The sequence below is a fragment of the Mandrillus leucophaeus genome, unplaced genomic scaffold, assembly GCF_000951045.1.
Source record: "Mandrillus leucophaeus isolate KB7577 unplaced genomic scaffold, Mleu.le_1.0 Scaffold353, whole genome shotgun sequence".
Taxonomy (NCBI): domain Eukaryota; kingdom Metazoa; phylum Chordata; class Mammalia; order Primates; family Cercopithecidae; genus Mandrillus; species Mandrillus leucophaeus.
Window position 1 is genome coordinate 823,791 of NW_012103732.1, and position 20,720 is coordinate 844,510.

General features: G+C 38.7%; 1 protein-coding gene across 2 annotated transcripts in view; it reads left to right on the plus strand.

The window, feature by feature from the left end:
* The window catches only part of PCSK1 (proprotein convertase subtilisin/kexin type 1), a 48,435-nt gene extending 36,788 nt beyond the window's left edge, over positions 1–11,647 (plus strand). The window contains exons 11-15 of one of the 2 annotated variants that reach the window (XM_011989426.1): positions 1,724–1,957; positions 2,868–3,025; positions 4,445–4,578; positions 6,925–7,086; positions 8,625–10,419. In XM_011989426.1, the coding sequence (XP_011844816.1) occupies positions 1,724–1,957; positions 2,868–3,025; positions 4,445–4,578; positions 6,925–7,086; positions 8,625–8,990 (1,054 nt within the window). In that variant the 3' untranslated portion in view covers positions 8,991–10,419. Of the gene's footprint in view, positions 1–1,723; positions 1,958–2,867; positions 3,026–4,444; positions 4,579–6,924; positions 7,087–8,624 lie in introns of both variants that reach the window. The other variant, XM_011989425.1, reaches the window with a different exon arrangement.
* Positions 11,648–20,720: the final 9,073 nt, after the last annotated feature.

A 20,720-nucleotide genomic window follows, 5' to 3' on the forward strand; every position in this document is an offset into this window, starting at 1 on the left:
TGGTCAGGCCTGAAAAATCACACACAATTTTTAACTAGCAGCCAGACTCTTCGGTGTTTAGGAATGTCCACTGCCTCTTTCTTGTCACAGGGGATTACTGAGCCAGTACATGATGGGCTTTGGGGAGAAGGCAGCAAAGTGAGCCAGACTTCCCTGATGATTGTTCTCCAACCAAATGCTGAGACAGGAACCTTGAGGAGTAAAAACTGGGGCATCTACTTATTACATAATGCTTGATTGGCTTCAGGGAACAATACAGATCTCAAAGTCAAGGAAAAGTTTCAGAATCTGACTGATGACTGGGAGCAATATGTTTTAAAATTATATTTGGGGCTAGTTGGCACTTAGGCATGTTCGGTCTCTGAACCAACCATATCTTCTTAGTATATACCCTGTGCCCAGCATTCTTCTGGGTGTTACACATCAGAGAACAAGATAGATAAAGATCTCACCACTTCTCATGGTTAAATTAGAACCAGGGAGACAGACATTAATAAAACACAATACAAATGAGTTTCCCACATGTTAGAAGCCTATAACTGCAATGGAAGGAGAACATGCACATATAGCAGAATAAGAGAGCTTGGGAGCATGTAGGAGAGTGGAAATTTTAAATACGTTGATCAAGGAAGGCCTCCTTATAGTATAATAGATCCAACAATCCCTTATATCTCTGATTTATCTTTAGGGTGTTCTAAATTAATCTTACTAAGACTTATGATTTTACTATTTCCTTGCTCAAAAATTCTCCCTGATTCCCATTGCCCAAAGGATAAAGTATAAGCTCCCTTTCTGGCATGCAAGGTTCTCATCGCTCTGGCTCAGTACTCCTCACTGCCTCTCCCCTGCCCCAGCAAACCAGGCTGTCATCTGGCCACACCTGTACTGTCCCATTTTGGTGCCTTTGCTCTAGTGGCCTTCTTCTCTATCTCCACTTCTCAACACCCTACCCGCTGTCAAAGTCCACCTCAAATATTTCTCCCCCATATAGTTTTCCTAGATCTTTCTATTCCATGGAAATTCTTTCTACTGTATACTCCCGCAAGGCATTAAGCCATGGATATAGCACTCACCAGATAGAATTATAAAAAGACTTAATTATTTTTACTGGATTGTAAACTTCTTAAAGACAAGAACCACATCCTTGAATATCCCCACAGTATTAGCACAGTGCCGTGCAAGAGTGAGCGCAAATAGCTAAGAGTCTCTTAACACTTTTGATAAGAAAAAGGCAATACATGTTTACAGCAGGTAGCCAGTCTCTGTCTTTAACATCTCACTCTTCCTAAGAAGGAAGTCAAGGCCTCATCTGTGGGTTCATAATGTTGAAAGTGCTAAGGCTTTTAATGGACAGAATGAGGCTGGAGGGCATAAAGAAAGTGTTACCATTATAAAATGTTTGCTCAGTTAAATGGAAATAATTAGAAATTAAGGACAAAGTTTTATACTTCTATATTGCTGAGGACCGAATTTTACTCATAGTAAAAGCTTATATGCTATGGAGAGAAGTCATAACTTACATGTTACAGGGAGAAGTTTTCAGCACTGTATTTTGTATTCTGAATGAAAAGATATATGAACAGTAATAGACCCTAGAATAATATAACTACAATAGCAAAATGCACTTCATAATCCCTGAATGGAGATGCTTATTGTTAGCACTTGCTTTTGCAAGGAAACTTCATTTTTCTCTGAAAGACACTTTGGGTCACTTCCCCTCCAGCCCAAATCTCACCTGGCGAGATATGCAGCACCTGGTTGTCTGGACCTCTGAGTATGACCCACTGGCCAATAACCCTGGATGGAAAAAGAATGGAGCAGGCTTGATGGTGAATAGTCGATTTGGATTTGGCTTGCTAAATGCCAAAGCTCTGGTGGATTTAGCTGATCCCAGGACTTGGAGGAGTGTGCCTGAGAAGAAAGAGTGTGTTGTAAAGGACAATGACTTTGAGCCCAGGTAAGTGTCTCCTGGAATTTTAAACACACGTGTGCTCGTGGCACAATTTCATTACTGTGTTTGCCATTCTGCCTGTTTTTTTTTTGTACCTACCCTTCTGAAGTAGATGGAGGTGGAGTTTTCTAGTGTTCTCTGTGGGTCTCCATGGGGATTCACTGAGAGACCAAAGCTCTAGAAACCATGTTAACACATTTGCATGTTCCTCTTGTAGTCCACCTACCACACAGCACCCAGTCTAAGATGCATCATTGTTTCATTGTCAATTAAACTGTGATCAACGAACCATCAGCTTTAAGATTCATTCTAAATTCAATGTTTAACTATTTTTTAAAATGCATCTTAGGGTTGATGAAATGCAGTACTTGCCAACCAGTTTTACCCAAAATCTGCTTGCAAAATCACCTTGCTTCATGCCACAGTACTGTGTGATTCATGGGTTTTCTTCCATGAAGGATTCTTTATCATACACTTACATAGACTCCCTCTGGCACACCACATTTTGTCACAGAAGAAATTTCTGCTGTGACTGTTTTGTAATTTCTATCAAGGCAATCAAAATAATACTGAAGACCCGCTCACACAAAATATCCAAGAATGGGAGACTTGGGGCATACTTCAGAAAGCTTTCTAGATAAAATTTTTTTCTTAAGAGGGTCTCTTTGACGGGTCTGCAATAAATCTGCCTGAATTTGACTCCACAGCAAATAGCATTGTATTTAAGTATTAGTGTCCCTTACCATTTTCTTTGCATTAAAATTCACGTATACCTAATTCTGAATTGGGTTCTACACATCACAGGGAATGACAAAAAGCTTAGTTGATCTAGTCAAGACTGACGTGTACAGATATGCATAAAATGCAAGGAAGTTTGGATATACCTTATTCAATGCTCATTCTTTAATGTATTTAGAGCCCTGAAAGCTAATGGAGAAGTTATCATTGAAATTCCAACAAAAGCTTGTGAAGGACAAGAAAATGCCATCAAGTCCCTGGAGCATGTGCAATTTGAAGCAACAATTGAATATTCCCGAAGAGGAGACCTTCATGTCACACTTACTTCTGCTGCTGGTAAATTAAAAGAAAAATGTTCTAAGCCATTTAAATTTTTAAGTGTAAGTTGAATAATTCAAATAACTGATTGCTTTTGTTTGTTCTTAGAACAAAGTCTCCTAATAGATATTTTCAGGTCTTAAAAAACATGCTTATTTTTTCCTTTTTCTTGGTGTTAGATCTCCCTCTGCCCTGCCCATTCCCACTGATCCTTTGATAAGCAGAGAATGAGGCCCATTCAGATAATGCCAATTATTATAGTTTTCTGACGTCATGTATCTTCAAACTGTGTTTACTTTTCCATTTTACTGACCTATCACTTTTCTCTTAGATAACAAATTAGTGAAAGTTACTCTGATAATTAATCAAACTCACAGATATATCCGAAACATACAAGGAGTCCATTGAAAACTGGGAATTCAGATCCATTAGAGGAGATTCAGAAGATTAACAAATTTACCATAGTACAATGAATAAGGCCATTTTATATGCTATGCGAACGCTTGCTTTTTCCTGCAAGGGCACTAATTCAGATAAGATAGTGGATGGGAAAGGGCTCATGAACCATAAGCCATAATCTAACCAGGAGGAGCAGTCCCAATACTCCTTTATGTTTTAGTAGGACTCAACTGACTAAATTTGGTTTCTGTGGGTGATATGTGAGGAAAGATGAGCTATCTCTACGATCTTCCTCCTGAATGTTAACTGCTAGAGGTTTGGAATAGGCTCTGTTAATTTTGAAGTTATGCTTTCTAGTGCATTGGAATTAACCTGAAATATTGGTGGTATACTTTTTAAATTGATAGACCTACAGTTATTTAACCCTTCCACATAAAACTATTATTAATTGATCTAGAGAGGATTTGGACTTGAAAATTTAGAGGTAATCTTGTGTTTTAATATAAGAGATTGTTAAATTAATATATCTTTCAGGAATTAATTAATATATTAATTAAATAATTATGATTATTAATGATTGTATAATTAATTAAATAATAATTTTTATGTCTAAATCATTATGGAGTCAGGCACCTACTAAATTTTCAAGATTTCCTCTCACACTTCAGAAATGATAGTTTCATTAAAATATTTTTAGACTTTTTACTCTCTTCTTTAATTCAATGTGTAAATGTAGTTTGCTGAGTTTTCCTTATTTAAATAAACCTTAGTCAACGTATTCATTCATTCATTATTTTTCCACAATATTTATTGAGGCAAATAATATTATTCATTATTATATATGCCAGGCAATGTGCAAAGTACTATAAATAAAAACATCATATTTTTTCCTTGTGAGTGTCTCTATCCTGGTCTTATACTGAAAGAAAAGCAGGAGAACTCATCTTTTTCAGCTTTTATTTTCAGTTATCAGATGCTAGAGTGTATCCTACTGTCAGAACTATTAGGACATTCATTAAACTTGTATTTGTTTCATAGGAACTAGCACTGTGCTGTTGGCTGAAAGAGAACGGGATACATCTCCTAATGGCTTTAAGAATTGGGACTTCATGTCTGTTCACACATGGGGAGAGAACCCTATAGGTACTTGGACTTTGCGAATTACAGATATGGTAAGTGTGAATGAGAGGATGAAAAAACATAAGCTTACTTTTAAACACTTTGAAGCACTTTTAAGGGTGATTTCATCATTAATTAGGCCCCTGAAGAATTATACCCCTTCTTAGTAGAAGTAAGGGAAAAGTAGATGTTTCAAGCCCTGACCGCTTGGTTGTGTAGATAATATTCAAAAAGGAAGATTAGGCACCAGCCATACTATAAGAGGGGAAAAAACACTTATATAAACAATGTGACAGACTGTGGGACAAAGCCAGGGGTTCCCATGTCTGCATGCAGCCAGCCATCTGACCTATTCAGCCAACAAAACCAACCATATTCACAAAGATGCTTAAATGTTCAGACCAACTTTGGTGTGACATTCTGCCAGGGTCACATCTTAAAGGCATGCTTACAATTATTCTGCAGTAGCTATTTAGACGTAGCTTAATGTTTGGAGAGATATCTTATTTAATGTGACTTTTTGAAACAGTTTTAGTCATGAAACAAACCGAAAAGCATTTCTCATTTCTTTTTCATTCTGTTTACTAACATTCTTTGACATCCTTCTGTAATTTTAACACACAGTCACAAAAATTAAAGGACAGAGCAAAAGTTAGAAAAAAGCCAAATATAGCTTAATTATTTATTTTTGCATCATTTCTCCAACATTCTCTGTAGGCGAGCATATAAATGAATAATGTTTTGGCTCTGAGTTATTCTGAGACAAAGGTGTAATAAATATCAGCAGTGTAGAATTATATGCCTAAATAACTTTTTTTTTCTTTTTTTTTTTTTTTTGAGATGGAGTCTTGCTGTGTCACCCAGGCTGGAGTGCTGTGGTACCATCTCAGCTCACTGCAACCTCCGCCTGCTGGGTTCAAGTGATTCTCCTGCCTCAGCCTCCTAACTAGCTGGAATTATAGGCACCCACCACCATACTTGGCTAATTTTTGTATTTTTACTAGAGATGGGGTTTCACCATGTTGGCCAGGCTGGTCTCAAGCTCCTCACCTCAGGTGATTTACCTGCCTTGGCCTCCCAAAGTGCTAGGATTACAGGAGTGAGTCACCACACCCAGCCTAGATAACTTTTTGAAAAGAAATTATTTAAAGTTCCTGGAGATGTCAATTAAATTAACACAAATTCTATAGTCGTTTGTTACATTTTTTCTCTGAGGATAGCTTTCTCCTAAAGACGGCTAAAATTTTGATTTAGAAATGGAAGTTGTAAAATGTCCTGCTCTCATAGAGCAAAAAAAAAATATTCTTAGTATATGGGCCTGTTCTTGAAATTGGCCTCTATTCTTCAACTCAATTTCACCATCAGAAAACCAAGAAAATCTACTTACCAATGTGGGATTTATTTCATGTCAAGTCTGCAAAATCTGACCTTATACTTCTAGATTTTTAAAGATATTTTAGATTTTAACACATTATTTATAATTGTTGAACCTCTGAAAATTATGACTATTCCCACAAATATACATTTTTTTGTAACTGAATTTATATACTTCTTTTATTTATTGTATATTTTGTCATTGAACTTTATAGACCTCATGTATACACACACACACACACACACACACACACACACACTTTAAGTTCTGGGATACATGTGCAGAATGTGCAGGTTTGTTACATAGGTATATGTGTGCCATGGTCATTTGCTGCACCCATTAACCAGTCATCTACATTAGATATTTCTCCTAATGCTATCCCTCCCTTTGCCCCCTACCCCCTGACAGGCCTCGTTGTGTGATGTTCCCCTCCCTGTGCCCATGTGTTCTCATTGTTCAACTCCCACTTATAAGTGAAAACATGCAGTGTTTGGTTTTCTGTTCCTGTGTTGTTTTGCTGAGAATGATGGTTTCCAGCTTTATCCATGTTACTGCAGAGGACATGAACTCACTCTTTTTTATAGCTGCATAGAATTCCACGGTGCATATGTGCCACACAATTTTTAAGGGCTTATCAATGCTGGAGGTTGTTTATAATACTCCATAGAGGCTGAATTTTTCCCCAGTGGAATGTTTCTATAAGTTGATAATTGGGAAATATAATTATATTTATAGAAGGTACAGTCAGCTTTTCAAGAAAACATCCAACATGGAAAAGAAGATTTACATAAAGAGTTCTGATTTTTAAATTAAATGTTTGATTATGAAGCAATCAGTTTTTAAATTGTTGAACCTACAAATTGTCAGTTTTTACAGCAAGAGTGAATCCAATGATTTCTTTCACATGAAATGCACAGAATCTTAAAATTAGATTTTTACAATGAAATCCTTTTTAGCTATTTTGAATGAGTTCGTTTTATATTATCCAAAACACATACTAAATATAGGTATGATTATTTGTTAGTCTGGAAGAATTCAAAATGAAGGAAGAATTGTGAACTGGAAGCTGATTTTGCATGGGACCTCTTCTCAGCCAGAGCATATGAAGCAGCCTCGTGTGTACACGTCCTACAACACCGTTCAGAATGACAGAAGAGGGGTGGAGAAGATGGTGGATCCAGGGGAGGTCTGTCTGACTCTGTTCTTGGCATGTTCTCTTTTAAACTGGTGTAGACAATGTAGTCAGTGAAGCTGTACCCAACTTCCAAGCAGGAATAAGTCAAACATGGATGGGGAGGAAAAGAAGTGACAGTGGTAAACTATTTTTTTCCATAGGATAAAACTGTATTTTTTTCATTTGATATTTTATCCAGAACTTAGAAATCACAGTTAATGAATTCAGAATTATTAAATTTCCTAACATAAATTTTCCCCACTTATGACAGATATCAAATGGAAAAAAAAAGTTGTCTTTATGCACAATCACTATATCTAACATCTGTATTGCACTTTGTTTTTAAGCATTTTCCACATTGTCTCATTAACTTATAATCCCTATAACCTAGGAAGGATGAACATTCGTGCATCCATTTTGCAGAAAGAAAAACAAGGCTCAAATGGCCAAATCATGTAGGCTTCTTTTTATTAATTCATTAACTGACACTTCTTGGCAACACCAAGGGGAGCGATAGGTCACACTTTTTCTCAAAAAATTGCAGAGGATAGCTAAAGTAAGTCATTCACATTCCTGGATCTCAGCCTGCTGTGGCTCCTGGCTTCCTTCTCTCAGATGGTGGGAAAACCCCACATTTTCTTTGTCTCTGTATCCCAGCATCTAGCACAATGCCTCAGGTGTAACAGGTAGGTTTTCAGAATTTTCAGAACGCCCTGCTCTGAATAGGTCCAGCTCTGAGCTGGGTGTTTTGGAAGATACAGAGACAAAGTACATATTCAAGAAACTTATACATGAACTGTGAAGGCCTCAGCTTGAATTCTAGTCCCATCTATACTCTTCAAAGCAGCTTCGCTTCAGGACGTGCGTCCTGAGTACTTTTCTTCACAGTCTCGAAGCAAGTTAACCTTGAGAGTGTTTCTCCCTCTGAGATTCCTTAAGGAACATTAACAGGACCCTTCTGTTCTGTTGTTATAATATTGAAACCCTTCCACAGCAGTTGACCAAGGGTTGCTTTTCTGAGCTCTCAGGCTTCCTGCTCCCCAGCCGAGCACCTCAGTCTCTCCCCTGACCACTTCTTACAACTCAGTGACTAAAAGGGTAGTTCTGAAAGCAGGTGCCTCCAGGAAGGCACTCCCATGGTACCGCAACTGGTGGGTACCTCCTATATGACTTGTTAGGTATTTTGATATCCTCTGCTTCCCAAAATGGATTCCGAGACATCAGGCTGACAAGTGAAGAAAACCAATATGTACTGAGTACTTAACCTATACTCTCTCATCCAGTCTTCAAAACCACCACAAATTGAGGTACTCTTATTCCACCTGACAGGTGAAGTGGAGGGAGATTTAAAAGGTTGCTAAAGGTACTCCAGAGGGTAGGCAAAGGAGGGTTGAAGCCCAAGTCCATCTGGCTCCCAGTCTTGAACTCTCTCCCCTCCCCTCATTGTCTCTCAAGCAGCAGGCGGTGGTCCTGTGCTAGGGTTGCACCTAGCTTGCCTGGCCATAAATAATGAACCTTCTTCCCTTTGTGGATGGCATTCTGTGTTTTAGGAGCAGCCCACACAAGAGAACACCCTGGTGTCCAAAAGCCCTAGCAGCAGCAGCATAGGGGGCCAGAGGGATGAGTTGGAGGAGGGAGCCCGTTCCGAGGCCATGCTGCGACTCCTACAAAGCGCTTTCAGTAAAAACTCGCCGCCAAAGCAATCACCAAAGAAGTCCCCAAGTGCAAAGCTCAACATCCCTTATGAAAACTTCTATGAAGCCCTGGAAAAGCTGAACAAACCTTCCCAGCTTAAAGACTCTGAAGACAGTCTCTATAATGACTATGTTGATGTTTTTTATAACACTAAACCTTACAAGCACAGAGATGACCGGCTGCTTCAAGCTCTGGTGGACATTCTGAATGAGGAAAATTAAAACAAGTGTGTGGTCCCAATTCGGAAATATTCATGCTTCTTCCTTACCCTGAAATTTTGCCTGTGTCTGAAGTGGTTGTTTTGTCATGAATTCTTATGCTTATAATATCCTTTGTGGTACCTTTTCTTTTTCTCCCTAAACTGTACATGTGAAGGGGATGAGCTCAAGCAGGAAGTTCAACTTCCAGAATTGATCACAGGTATTTCAAAACACATCTTTCCTGTCTGCACAAGTGAAGTGTTTTGTTCTTTCTGGAGTCACAGTTGACAAAAAGCTCTTACACTACATTAGAACACTGCATTAGAGCCCATTTCAATTCTCAAAAGAAAAGGCAAAACCTGGGATGTCAATTAATTTGAAAATAATCTGCAAAGAAGGAGAAGGAGACAGAAACTGTTTCTGTTGCTTGTTCCCTGTCTTGTCCATGTGGTTCTTCAAATTTTGATGCCAAGACAGTATTTGGTAAGTCTAATGAAGGAGTTCACTGTAAGACTCATTCCCTAGATCTTTCTATTCCAAACTGTCACTCATTCCTGTAGTCAAAATCTGGTCATGTTGGGCAAAAGCTGGATTATTTAGATCTAGAAACAGACCTTGAAATCTGAATGCTCTGGTCTGAGCAATTTTGGAACATTCTTCTTTGCCTGGTGCACCGTGTCCGTGGTGCCAGAGGCGTCTGTGGACCCAGAGGCGGCTATGACTTGTGCTGCATGCCTGGTCTTTCCTCTTTCTCCTTCTTCTGAAAGTTTTCTATACCTGTCTCCTTTCTCAGCCACAAAATAAATGTTGGGAGAAATGATTTATACCACTTTCCTAGAAAAAATCTTACACTTGGGACTTGGCAAATTCCTAGTCACAATTTTTTCAACAATAACAGGAAACCACTCATCACATGGAGACCTAATGTAATAACAGAAAAATACTTATGATAGGGAGAAACCATGAGAAGTTTTGTTTTTGTTTTTATTTTTTTCCAACTGTGTTCATTAGAACAGGGTGTCCTAGGTCATTGAAACTGAATGTTTATTCCTTGATACTAAAAGATCTTCTCCAATCCTATCACTGATAGCGTCCAAATTCTCATCAAATTGCTCCTAAGCTTCAAATCAGAAGACAGAAACTGGCAGGCTATGGACCTTAAATGTCCCTCAGGTAGATTTTGCTTGGTATGCAGAATGTTTTTCAAATGTGAGTGGTTATTGAAAATATGATGTTTCACATAAAACCTGATTCTCGGACCCATCTTTGCTCATGGCAACAGTTAGCCGGAGCTGAGTAGCAGCTGCCTGATTAGATGAGCTCTGGGTCTCCATGGCATCCTGCTCCATGCTACCTAGAACAGGCACTTGATTCCTTGCTGGGCAGTATCCAATAGGCATTTGATTTTGCCCACTACTACACTAAGCGAATGTGTACAAAGTATAAATGCATTAGGAAAAAACAAACTACCCGCATCTTCTGTTAGGCAGGATCTGTACAATAATAATTATGAGTTTGCTTGTGTAATCTCACCTCACCTGGATGCTCACTAATACTAATTCATTTATTACTAACCTTCTAGCTTCCTTCTTTCAATATGCTCACAAAGTCTCCAGTCACCTACAATGCTGGCTTTCTCCCACTGAGTTTGCTGTGTGCAATTCTTCCGTGGAAGTTTGAACTTCATAAGGCCATTCATGGCATTGAACTGCTTCATGAAAAGAACACTAGAGTCTGTCATTTGCTTTGGTTTGAAGTATGGTTGGTAACACAAACTTTCACCTGCTCTTCTACCATTTGAATTTGTGTAGAACAAGGGTGTTTCCAGAGCAATGCCCATAATGCTTAGAGAATGTTCTCCTAAAAGACTTGCAGAATCACTCTGTCCTTGGAAGTTTCATATATTGTTTGATATAAAGTGTTAGATATGATTTCCAATATTGGAGCATATCAAAAAGTATTAAAACCAAAAAGGACCAGAAGATTCTTAGATTGGCCCGGAGAGACCAATAAATGAAAGAGTTAGTATTAAAACTCATCACTTTTCCATTCCCAATCTAGTGCTAGATGTATAAATCTTTCTTTTTGATTCTTCCTAACAAAATATTTTCTGGGTTAAAACCCCAACCAATTCATTGGGCTGTAGCCAAAGGTTCACTCTGAAGAAGCTTTAATATTTAAATAAAATCATATTGACTGTTTCCAACCTGGAGTATAATATTCAGATATAAAACAGTTTTGTCAGTCTTTCTTAGTGCCTGTGTGGATTTTTGTGAAAATGTAAAAGAGAAAACTTATATACTATTTCCCTTGAAATTTTAAACTATATTTTCTTTACAGGTATTTATAATATGCCAATGCTTTTATCAAACAGAATTTTAAAGAGCATAATAAATTATATTAAAGAACCGAAAGTTTTCCTGAGAATAAGAAAGTTTCATCCAATAAAATATTTTTGAAAGGCATGTTCCTCTGTCAATGAAAAAAAGTACATGTATGTGTTGTGATATTAAAAGTGACATTTGTCTAATAGCCTAATACAACGTGTAGCTGAGTTTAACATGTGCGGTCTTGGTATTCTTAAGGGAACTTCCACATTATACATTTGATGTATTGACCAGAATATGTAAAATATGCTTATAAATCAGAAAAATAAATTGTTTCTCACTAAGTCAAAAGAAAAAAGCTCATGTTTCCACCACAAACAAGATCTCCCTCTTTTATTGTGTTTCCCAAATGGACTATACAAAAGAAAAACTGAAAGTTTACATTAAGGAGTTAGTTCCTTTTTAGGAAATTGGGCTTTCTAGGAGTCAATTTAAGAATCTACCTGAACAAGGTGTGTTTTATTTTCCTCTCTAGCCCATCCTTCACTTTCTTGGCAACATGCAGAGCTGTATGAATGAGCCTTAATTGGAATGTTGAGAAATGAACAAACTATCTAAACTAAACTAACGGGACTTACTACCTGTAAGAGAAATGATTTCCAACAGTTCACCAAATACGACTTAGTTTACAGGCCAGAGGAAAGCAGCTAAGTGTGAAATTCTTCCCAGAGGTTCTCTCATTAGAACCCTCAAAGCCCTAACTTTTTTTTTTTCCTACAGAGTCTCACTCTTTTGCCCAGACTAGAGTGCAATGGTATGATCATGGCTCACTGCAGCCTCCACATCCCAGGCTCAAACAATCCTTCCACCTCAGTCTCCCTAGTAACTGGGACTACAGGTGTGCACCGCCACGTCCAGCTAATTTTCATGTTTTTTGTAGGGACAGGTTTCATCATGTTGCCCAGGCTGGTCTCAAACTTTTGGGCTCAGGTGATCCACCTGCCTCAACCTCCCAAAGTGCTGGGATTACAGGCATCAGCTGCTGTGCCAGGCCCCAATTCCCAACTTCGATTTCTGAACTTCAGGCCCACGTCTCTCTCTTGCTTCAAACTTCCATTCCCGGAATTTCGACCCACCATCTCAGAATCTGACCTTTCTCCCCTTGGGGACTGGTTTTTCCCCAGAATCCATTCATTTGTCCTAAGTCATAACCATTCAGTCAAACTAGAATGATCTTTCAGAAATTCCAGAAGGACTTCTTTCCATCAGGATTAGTTGAAGATGTATCTCTATTTTCATTTCATTGATTAATCGATTAATTGATTGATTGTATATATTTAAGGTGTACAATGTGATGTTGTGATATATAAATACATAGTGAAAGGATGATTACAGTCAAGCGAATTAACATATCCATTCTCTCAATTACCTTTTTTTCTTTTTTCTTTTGTGGTAAAAGCACCTAAACGCTAAGAAAACTCTTTAAGCAAATTTCCAGTATGTAATACATTTTTTATTAACTATGGTCCTCATGCTGTACATCACATCTCTAGACTTTTATCCTACATAACTACAACATTATACTATTTCACCTATATCTCCCCATTTCCCCCTACCTCTCCCACCCCACTGCAACCACCATTCTACTCTATGTTTCTATCTATTTGACTTTTTAAAAATTCCACATATAAGTGACATTATGCAGCATTTTTCTTTCTGTGTCTGGCTTATTTCCTTAGCATAATATATTCTAGGTTCATCCATTTATTGCAAGTGGCAAGATCTCCTTTTAAAGGCTGAATTTCATATATGTGTGTGTGTGTATATACACACACACACATATGTATACGTATATACACACAGATATATATATAGAGAGAGAGAAATAGTCGTGTGTGTGTGTGTGTGTTTGTGTGTATATAAAACAATTTCCATAGATGGTCTCTACTTTCTTTTGAATGCCCGTCTGGTAACTGTTGGATTAAGCATGTACATGCTGTGAGTACAAACACAAATACATGCACGTGTACAAAGGATACACATTAATTCTTAAATACAAGTTTAAACTCATGAGGCAGAAGAGAAATGCTTTCCAACTGCCTTGTAATTTGCAAGGCTATAGTATTCATATAAATGATTGTTTGAATTATCCACTCTGTTCCCTCCGCCCCTGTGGACAGAGTATACTTTCCTGGACCACTGATGTTGACCATGCAATCTACTTTGGCCAATGGAATGTTAATGAATGTGAAGCAAGCAGAAGCCTCAAATGTGCTTGCACAGTTTGGCTTGGCTCTTGCTTTTCAGTGACCAGCGCTGTGAGGAGAGTGTGCCCCAGGAGCTACTGCCCCTTAAGCCTGGTTTCCAGAACAGATGTATATGAACCAGATGCAAATCAAAACCACATTCTGGAACCAAGCCCAGCCAACTCATAGCACGAAGCAGAGCCATCCTGAGGAGAACAGTCTAACTAGCCTGTATGTTGTTGCTATATGTACATATTTTATAAGCATTACTCTATCATTAATGTGTCAGTAAAAGGAGGTGACTGAAATCATTATGTGCCCTTCATTCTCATGGCATGTGCCAGGGAGGCAGAGACCACTTTTCTGGTTTCTATACTGGTTCTCTCTACTATGCATGCCACTTTCAGTCAATTTGCCTAGAATGCCATAAAGCACTTTCTGTCTCCTCCAGATCCATATGCACCCCATCTGTATACACCCGCATATTGAGAGTATCTTCATTAAATATGTGTCTGAACAGGGACCCCAATCTTAAAAGGAATTCTTGTTCTTAGAAGAGGATAGAGGAAAATATCCTCAAATTTCTTCCTGCAGGGTTGTCATGATTGATACCTTCATTTCCCATATCCCTGTCCCTAGTAGCCCCAGTGGCAGGTGATTTATAAACCTAGATGCTGTCTCAGTGAGAGGAGAGTAGCCTTCGGCCTTAGTTCCGTCTTACATACTTTACAATACTTCTTGCATTATCACGTCTCCTATTCCAGGCACCACCAGGGCTTAGCCCCAAACTCATCCTTGGGGAGGTGGTCCAGTGCTCCCCACATATCATGCATAATTTTCAGTTCATAGTCACATTCATAGAAAAGAGTGTCATTTGAGTGTTCCATGGTAGGGTGCCTAATGCCAGTCTGTTTTGGATAAGAAAATGCTTATTGAATAGTATAAGTTTTGAGCCCAAAATGTTAAGAGAGATTTGTAATAATAAAGAAATTTATGGGCTGTTTCAATTCTCTTGCCAGAGAGAATTAGAAGGAAGAAAGCCCACCTGCGAGATCCTATCCATCCCATCAGGCCTCTCAGGGGTGGATCAAATCCATCTTGTTTATCTGAGCATCTAGGCCCTTGGCTCTGGTCATTCTTTACTAGCATTTACTAAACTTTTGTGACATGAATGAATGGCCATGAACCTGCTGATGTTATTTTTACTTACAGAAACCAAAAAGGCACAAGCCTTAGCTTTTCTCAATCAGTTGCTGTAAATGATACAATTCTAATCACTAAAGGGCCAAAAATGTCTGAAAATGTATTAACAAGTTAAAGGCTAGAGGTGTGGAATCCAGGCTCACCACCTTCTAACTATGTGCCATTGAGTGGGTTACCTCACCTTTCTGGGCCTTATTTACTCATCTACAATAATTAAGTCTACCTCTTATGCATTTGCTGTTAGGATTAAATAAGATAGTGCAGAGAAGTAATTTAGTTTTTTGTTTGTTTGTTTGTTTTTTGAGATGGAGTTTTGCTCTGTTGCCCAGGCTGGAGTGCAGCGGTGTGATCTCGGCTCACTGCAGCCTCTGTTTCCTGGGTTCAACTGATTCTCCTGTCTCAGCCTCCTGAGTAGCTGGGATTACAGGTGCCCACCTCCATGCTCAGCTAATTTTTGTATTTTTAGTTGAGACGAGGTTTCGCCATGTTGGCTAGCCTGGTCTCAAACTCCTGGCCTCAAGTGATCTGCTCGCCTTGGTCTCACAAAGTGCTGGGATTACAGGTGTGAGCCACCGTGCCTGGCAAAGTATGGTTTCTGTAGAAAGTAAATATTCAGTAAATGTTAGTTTTTATTATTTGTGGGATTGTTGTTTTTATTGTGGTGTCATGAAAACAAAATGGACTTTAGAACCAAACAGATTTGAAATTGTAGCACTTATCTGCAAATCTAATGAAGGAGAAAATGTAAGAATTTATGAAGAAGATGAAAATACTGTTAAATGTCTCTGGTTAAGATCATGTGGCCTCGTGAATTGTCATTCCAATGTGAACCTTCCTTTCCTAAAGCCACATTGGAAATGGGTTAATCATCACCAGCGTAGACTGAACTGCAACGAGGAGTCCTTGAAGTGACAGTGAGACTCAAAAGACAGTTCTCCAGGACTAAGGAAAGCCAGAGGCAACAAGTGAGGGAAAAGAAGATATTGAATAAAGAAAATCATTGTTTAATTTTGTCTTACATCCAGTTGGTAAGGATTTCTCCTAACATCCAGAAAGAAATTGGAGTAACAATTTTCAAACAAAAAAAATTCTAAAGCATAGAGATGCCAATAATAACAATACAAAACAGCTTCTTGCTTAACTATATTCACAGCACAGTGCATTGTTTAATTGAATTCTCACAAGAATTGTAAAACAAATCTGAGATAAATAATATTATTGTCCTTATTTTGAGGATGGGAAAAGTGAGGCACTGAGGGATAATGTGTTTCATTTGCTTGCTTAAGGTCATACAGATAGCAAGGAGTAGAGCTGAGATTTTAACCTGGCAGTAATTCCAGCATCCAAGCTATGCCTCATATTAGCAAGACAAAAAAGGTGACATAACACTTTAGAAGATATTTATAGCACGGAATAAATGTTTGTTCTTAAATACAAATTTAAACTCATGAGAAGGAAGATGAAGTTGTCCTAACTGCCTTGTAATTTGCAAGGCAATAGCATTAATATACATATCACTTTGAATTATCCACTCTGCCCCTTCTGCTCCATGAACAGAGTATGCTTTCCTGAACCATAGGAATCTACTGTAGATTCTTTTCTGTTATTTGAAATAATAGGAATAGCTTTTGTTAACTGAACATTTTCTTTGCATTAAGCACACATTTTCTATATTTTCACAATGATAATTCATGAATAAGACATGTTATTTCTAATGCTTGCATTATCCTACAAGTGAAGTATTTTTACATATATGGAAACTGAGATTTGGAAAGGTTAAATCATTTGCCAAAGGTTGTACAGTGAAGCCACAATTTTAAAACTGGTTTATCCAACCCCATCTTTTTGCTCTTTCACTCTGTTTCACTTTTTAGCTTTACTTCCAAATTTTGCAAACTGGTGCCTTAATAAGCAATCTCCTGCTTCCAGGAACACTTAGATAGAGTTTATACCATTTCTTTACTTCAAATTTTGGAAACCCCAATAAATTTAAATGTGAGAGAAGTTGTCTTTGTCAATCATCACTCCTTGACCTATTTTGAAATGAACCAAAATTCTTAGGAGACAACAGACCAATCCAATAACTCAAGCAACATTTGGATGAAGAATCAATCCCATGAACTCATGTGTAGCTCAGCCACAGGGATGCTAAGATATATTAATAACCAGCACATTGACTCTAGGAGTATTCTAGTATGTTGGGCCATTCTATTTGTCTCTCCATTTCTTGGCCTTCCTGCCTTGATGTTAACGTGTCTTCTTTTTAACAAGTTTCTTCAAGTCTATTCTTCAGGATATTTATCAGTGGTGTGGGGTGTGTATGTTTAGAAAGGATGCCCTGGTCTTGCATAGTTGTGGACAAAATCTGATTTTTGCATTTTTTTCACGGTAGGACTTCTCAATAGTCTTTTAAATATACGAATGTGCACTAAGACTCTTTAGGAGTGCATTTTTCAGCATTTGTCCAGACAGAATCTGTTTCTCCTGGAGCATATTCAGGGACCAGTGTTCTCTCGGCTCACTTGGAAAGACACTATCTCCCAGCCAACTACATCCCGTCAATAATTTCCTAGCTTGAGTCTGGGTTCCATCAGAAGCAAGGCTAACAATCCCCATACTCCTGATTATTTCTGAGAGCTTACAGCTCATGCCTTCTCCTTGCCCCAGTGGAAAATGCTGCAGTGCCAGTCAGCTGACAGAAAACAGGTGCCAACTGTGGTCAGTGAGGAAGATGAGTCATAGCCCAGCAGCAGGGACACACGGGCAGGGAAGACTGCTCAGAGGTGGGAAGAAGAGAGGGAACTCACCCAGTCACGTATGTCCATAACAGATAAAGTGGTCATTGTTTCAGTTTGTCAAGGACAGCTTTCGCTTATCCCTGTTGTCCCAGCATAATTATATCAAAAGTATCTTATTGAACAATAATTATATCTTGTCACTAGAGCACATATGTGAATTGTCTTCTCAGCTTGCTGATGAGAAATTGTACTTCCTAAAATGTTTTGTTCCCACCACAATCACTGAGTCTCAGAATTGGAAAGAATTACCTATTTTTCTACCCAATTTCCTACGCATGAAAGGAATGCTGGAGAGGATTCTGAGAAAAGTGCTGCTTCTTAATAAAAAGAGATGCAGAGAAGAGAAACCTCCTCTTCTTTGTACATATCTCACTGTGCCCGTATGAAATGCCTAGGACCTTGATGGTCATCCTAGGACCTTCCCATATACAGTATCCATTTCTGAAAGAGCTCTCCAGTTCCATGAGCTTCAGACCCCATAAAGCTCAGATCTGCCTCCTGCTTATCTCCCTCATCTAAGTCACAAGTCTATGAACTCAACATCTTGAGTATCTCTCAAGCCTGCCCACTTGTCCTCAGTGTTACCATCCTGGTCCACAATGCCATCTTCTTTCACATCGCTAGTGCAACAGAGTGCTCCCTGGTCTCCATTCATACTGTGATGTTTCTAAATTGTGTATCTTATCACATCACTCTTCTTGAAAACTCACTGAAGAGTACTTAGGATAAAACCAAAATGCACACCTGTAATCCCAGCACTTTGGGAGGCCAAGGCAGGCAGATCACGAGGTCAGGAGATCAAGACCATCCTGGCCAACATGGTGAAATCTCATCTCTACTAAAAATACAAAAAAAAAATTAGCTGGGCGTGGTGGCCTGTGCCTGTAGCCCCAGCTACTCAGGAGGCTGAGGCAGAGAATTGCTTGAACCCGGGAGGTGAAAGTTGCAGGCCACCGAGATTGTGCCATTGCACTCCAGCCTGGTGACAGAGTGAGACTCCATCTTAAAAACAAAACAAAACAAAATCAAAATGCTTAGCATGGGTCTGAAGCCCTGGGGAATTTGTCCCTAACCTGTTTCCATAACTCCATGTCATCTCCCTGCCCCACTCAGTCTCTGGGTATAGCACACTGGCCTTCCTCCAGTATGCTACTGCTCCAAGTTCTTGAACATGCTATTCTGCTAGAAATGCTTTTCCTGCACTTCTTTTCTAGTTACTTCTTTCCTACTTACCTTTCAGAGCTTAGTTTACAAATCCTATCCTCAGGGAAGCCTTTCTGACCATCATACCAGCTTAAGTCAGAACCTCTGATATATGTGTCTACATAGTGTTTATCACAAGGCAACCACACACATAATCAGTTGTTTCATAACTGTCTCCTCAAATGGAATGTAAGCTCCTCTAATGTCTCTCAGGTTAACTTGCAATATCCCAAAGATTGGCACAGTGTCTTGTACCACAAGGTGGACATCAATGAGTACTTATGGAAAGTGTTGTTGAGAATTTAGTTTATCTGCAGGTCCGTGATGTGCTTTGGAAATTAGAAATTGGGAAGTCAGATTAACCCTTCTCAAGCAGCATGAATTGGCAGTGTTAAGCATTTTCTTCCTAGATCCCTCGGGAGGGATTTTGTGACTAGCTACCTGGGTGTCACTGAATGGATTACTCTTCCTTTCTAAGTCTCAGTTTATTCATCTGTAAAATAGGAATAAAAATTTCACTTAACTCTTAGGGTTGGTTATTTGCTTATATGGATGAAACACCTACTCTCTGTCAGACACTGTGCTAGAGGCCAGAAATAGCATAATGTATTAAATACTATGTGGACATGCCCTCTGCTCTCATGGGCACTGTTTTTATTCATCGTGTATCCCTCATCCTAGCACAATGCCTGGTATGCAATAGCTATTAAATATGTGTTTGTTGAATTAATTCATATAGTTCTTTGTGCAAATGAGATGAAAGTGCCAATGAGTAAAAGTAGAGAAGAATAATAGCTGATACCCAGGGAGGATCCACTGGGGGTGGTAGTCAGGATGCTGAGCCCAGTACATGGATGGTTTCACTTATTCTTCATTCAGTGATGTGGATACACTTATTATCATCCCCCACTTTACAGAGAGAGAAATACAATAGTAACACAAACAGCTGAATTCACCTGATCAAGGTCGCATAGCTAATACGTGGTGAAGATGTGTGATAAACTGCGTGAGCACTAAGACAGAACCCTTAGGTGGTATCAAACACTTGCTGAGAACAGAATCCTACAGAAAGAGGAAATGAGGAGAGAAATCCAAAGCTCAGAGAAAGCAAAGTAGCGATATTAGAAAAGCAGCAGGGAAATGTCTTTCTGTATTTTCATTCAGCTGCTTAGTTATCTATGAAGACCTCATACACCTTTTTCACTCTTCTGTTTTTATGTTCGATGTCAGGTAATAATACACTTAACTATGTCAGGCTGTATAGTTTTATTTAACGCTACATTATATGCCATCAGTTGAAGCACTGGATCACAAGAATGCCATATAACTCTACGTATCTTGATAAGAAAATGCACTTAAAACTGAATTGTAGTCTGCCGATTATTGCATATACTGATTTCAAAGTAGCCTGATGAAATAACACAATAAAAGCTAGACAAAGAAACAAGCCATATGTCAGATGTATTAACCACAAGGAAGCCAGACAGAGACTAGTATCTGAGATCAAAAGAGCATGTGTGTGACAAGGCAAAGCAAACAGCTCCCTTAGGAGACCAAGAGCTGCACTCACCAGCACACCTCAGTAACCACGTCCAACTGTCAGGCACACATGAGTAAAATACTCAAGAGGCTTTTGAAAGCTGTGTTTTTCTTTTTGACATCTCTTAATTAATTATTTGTGTGACCGTTATTGACCATAATACCCAATTTTACATTCAAATCGGGAGGTCATCCTAATCTATTGCTGAACACATTACCTTGCTTGGGAGAGCCTCATGATATTCACATGCAAAATTATCCAAGAATAATTTATGAAGACAGCGGGGTTTTTTAAAATTTTTTTTATTTCCTTTTTCTTCTTCTTCTTTTTTTTTTTTTTTGAATATACTTTAAGTTCTAGGGTACATGTGCACAACGTGCAGGTTTGTTACATATGTATACATGTGCCATGTTGGTGTGCTGCACCCATTAACT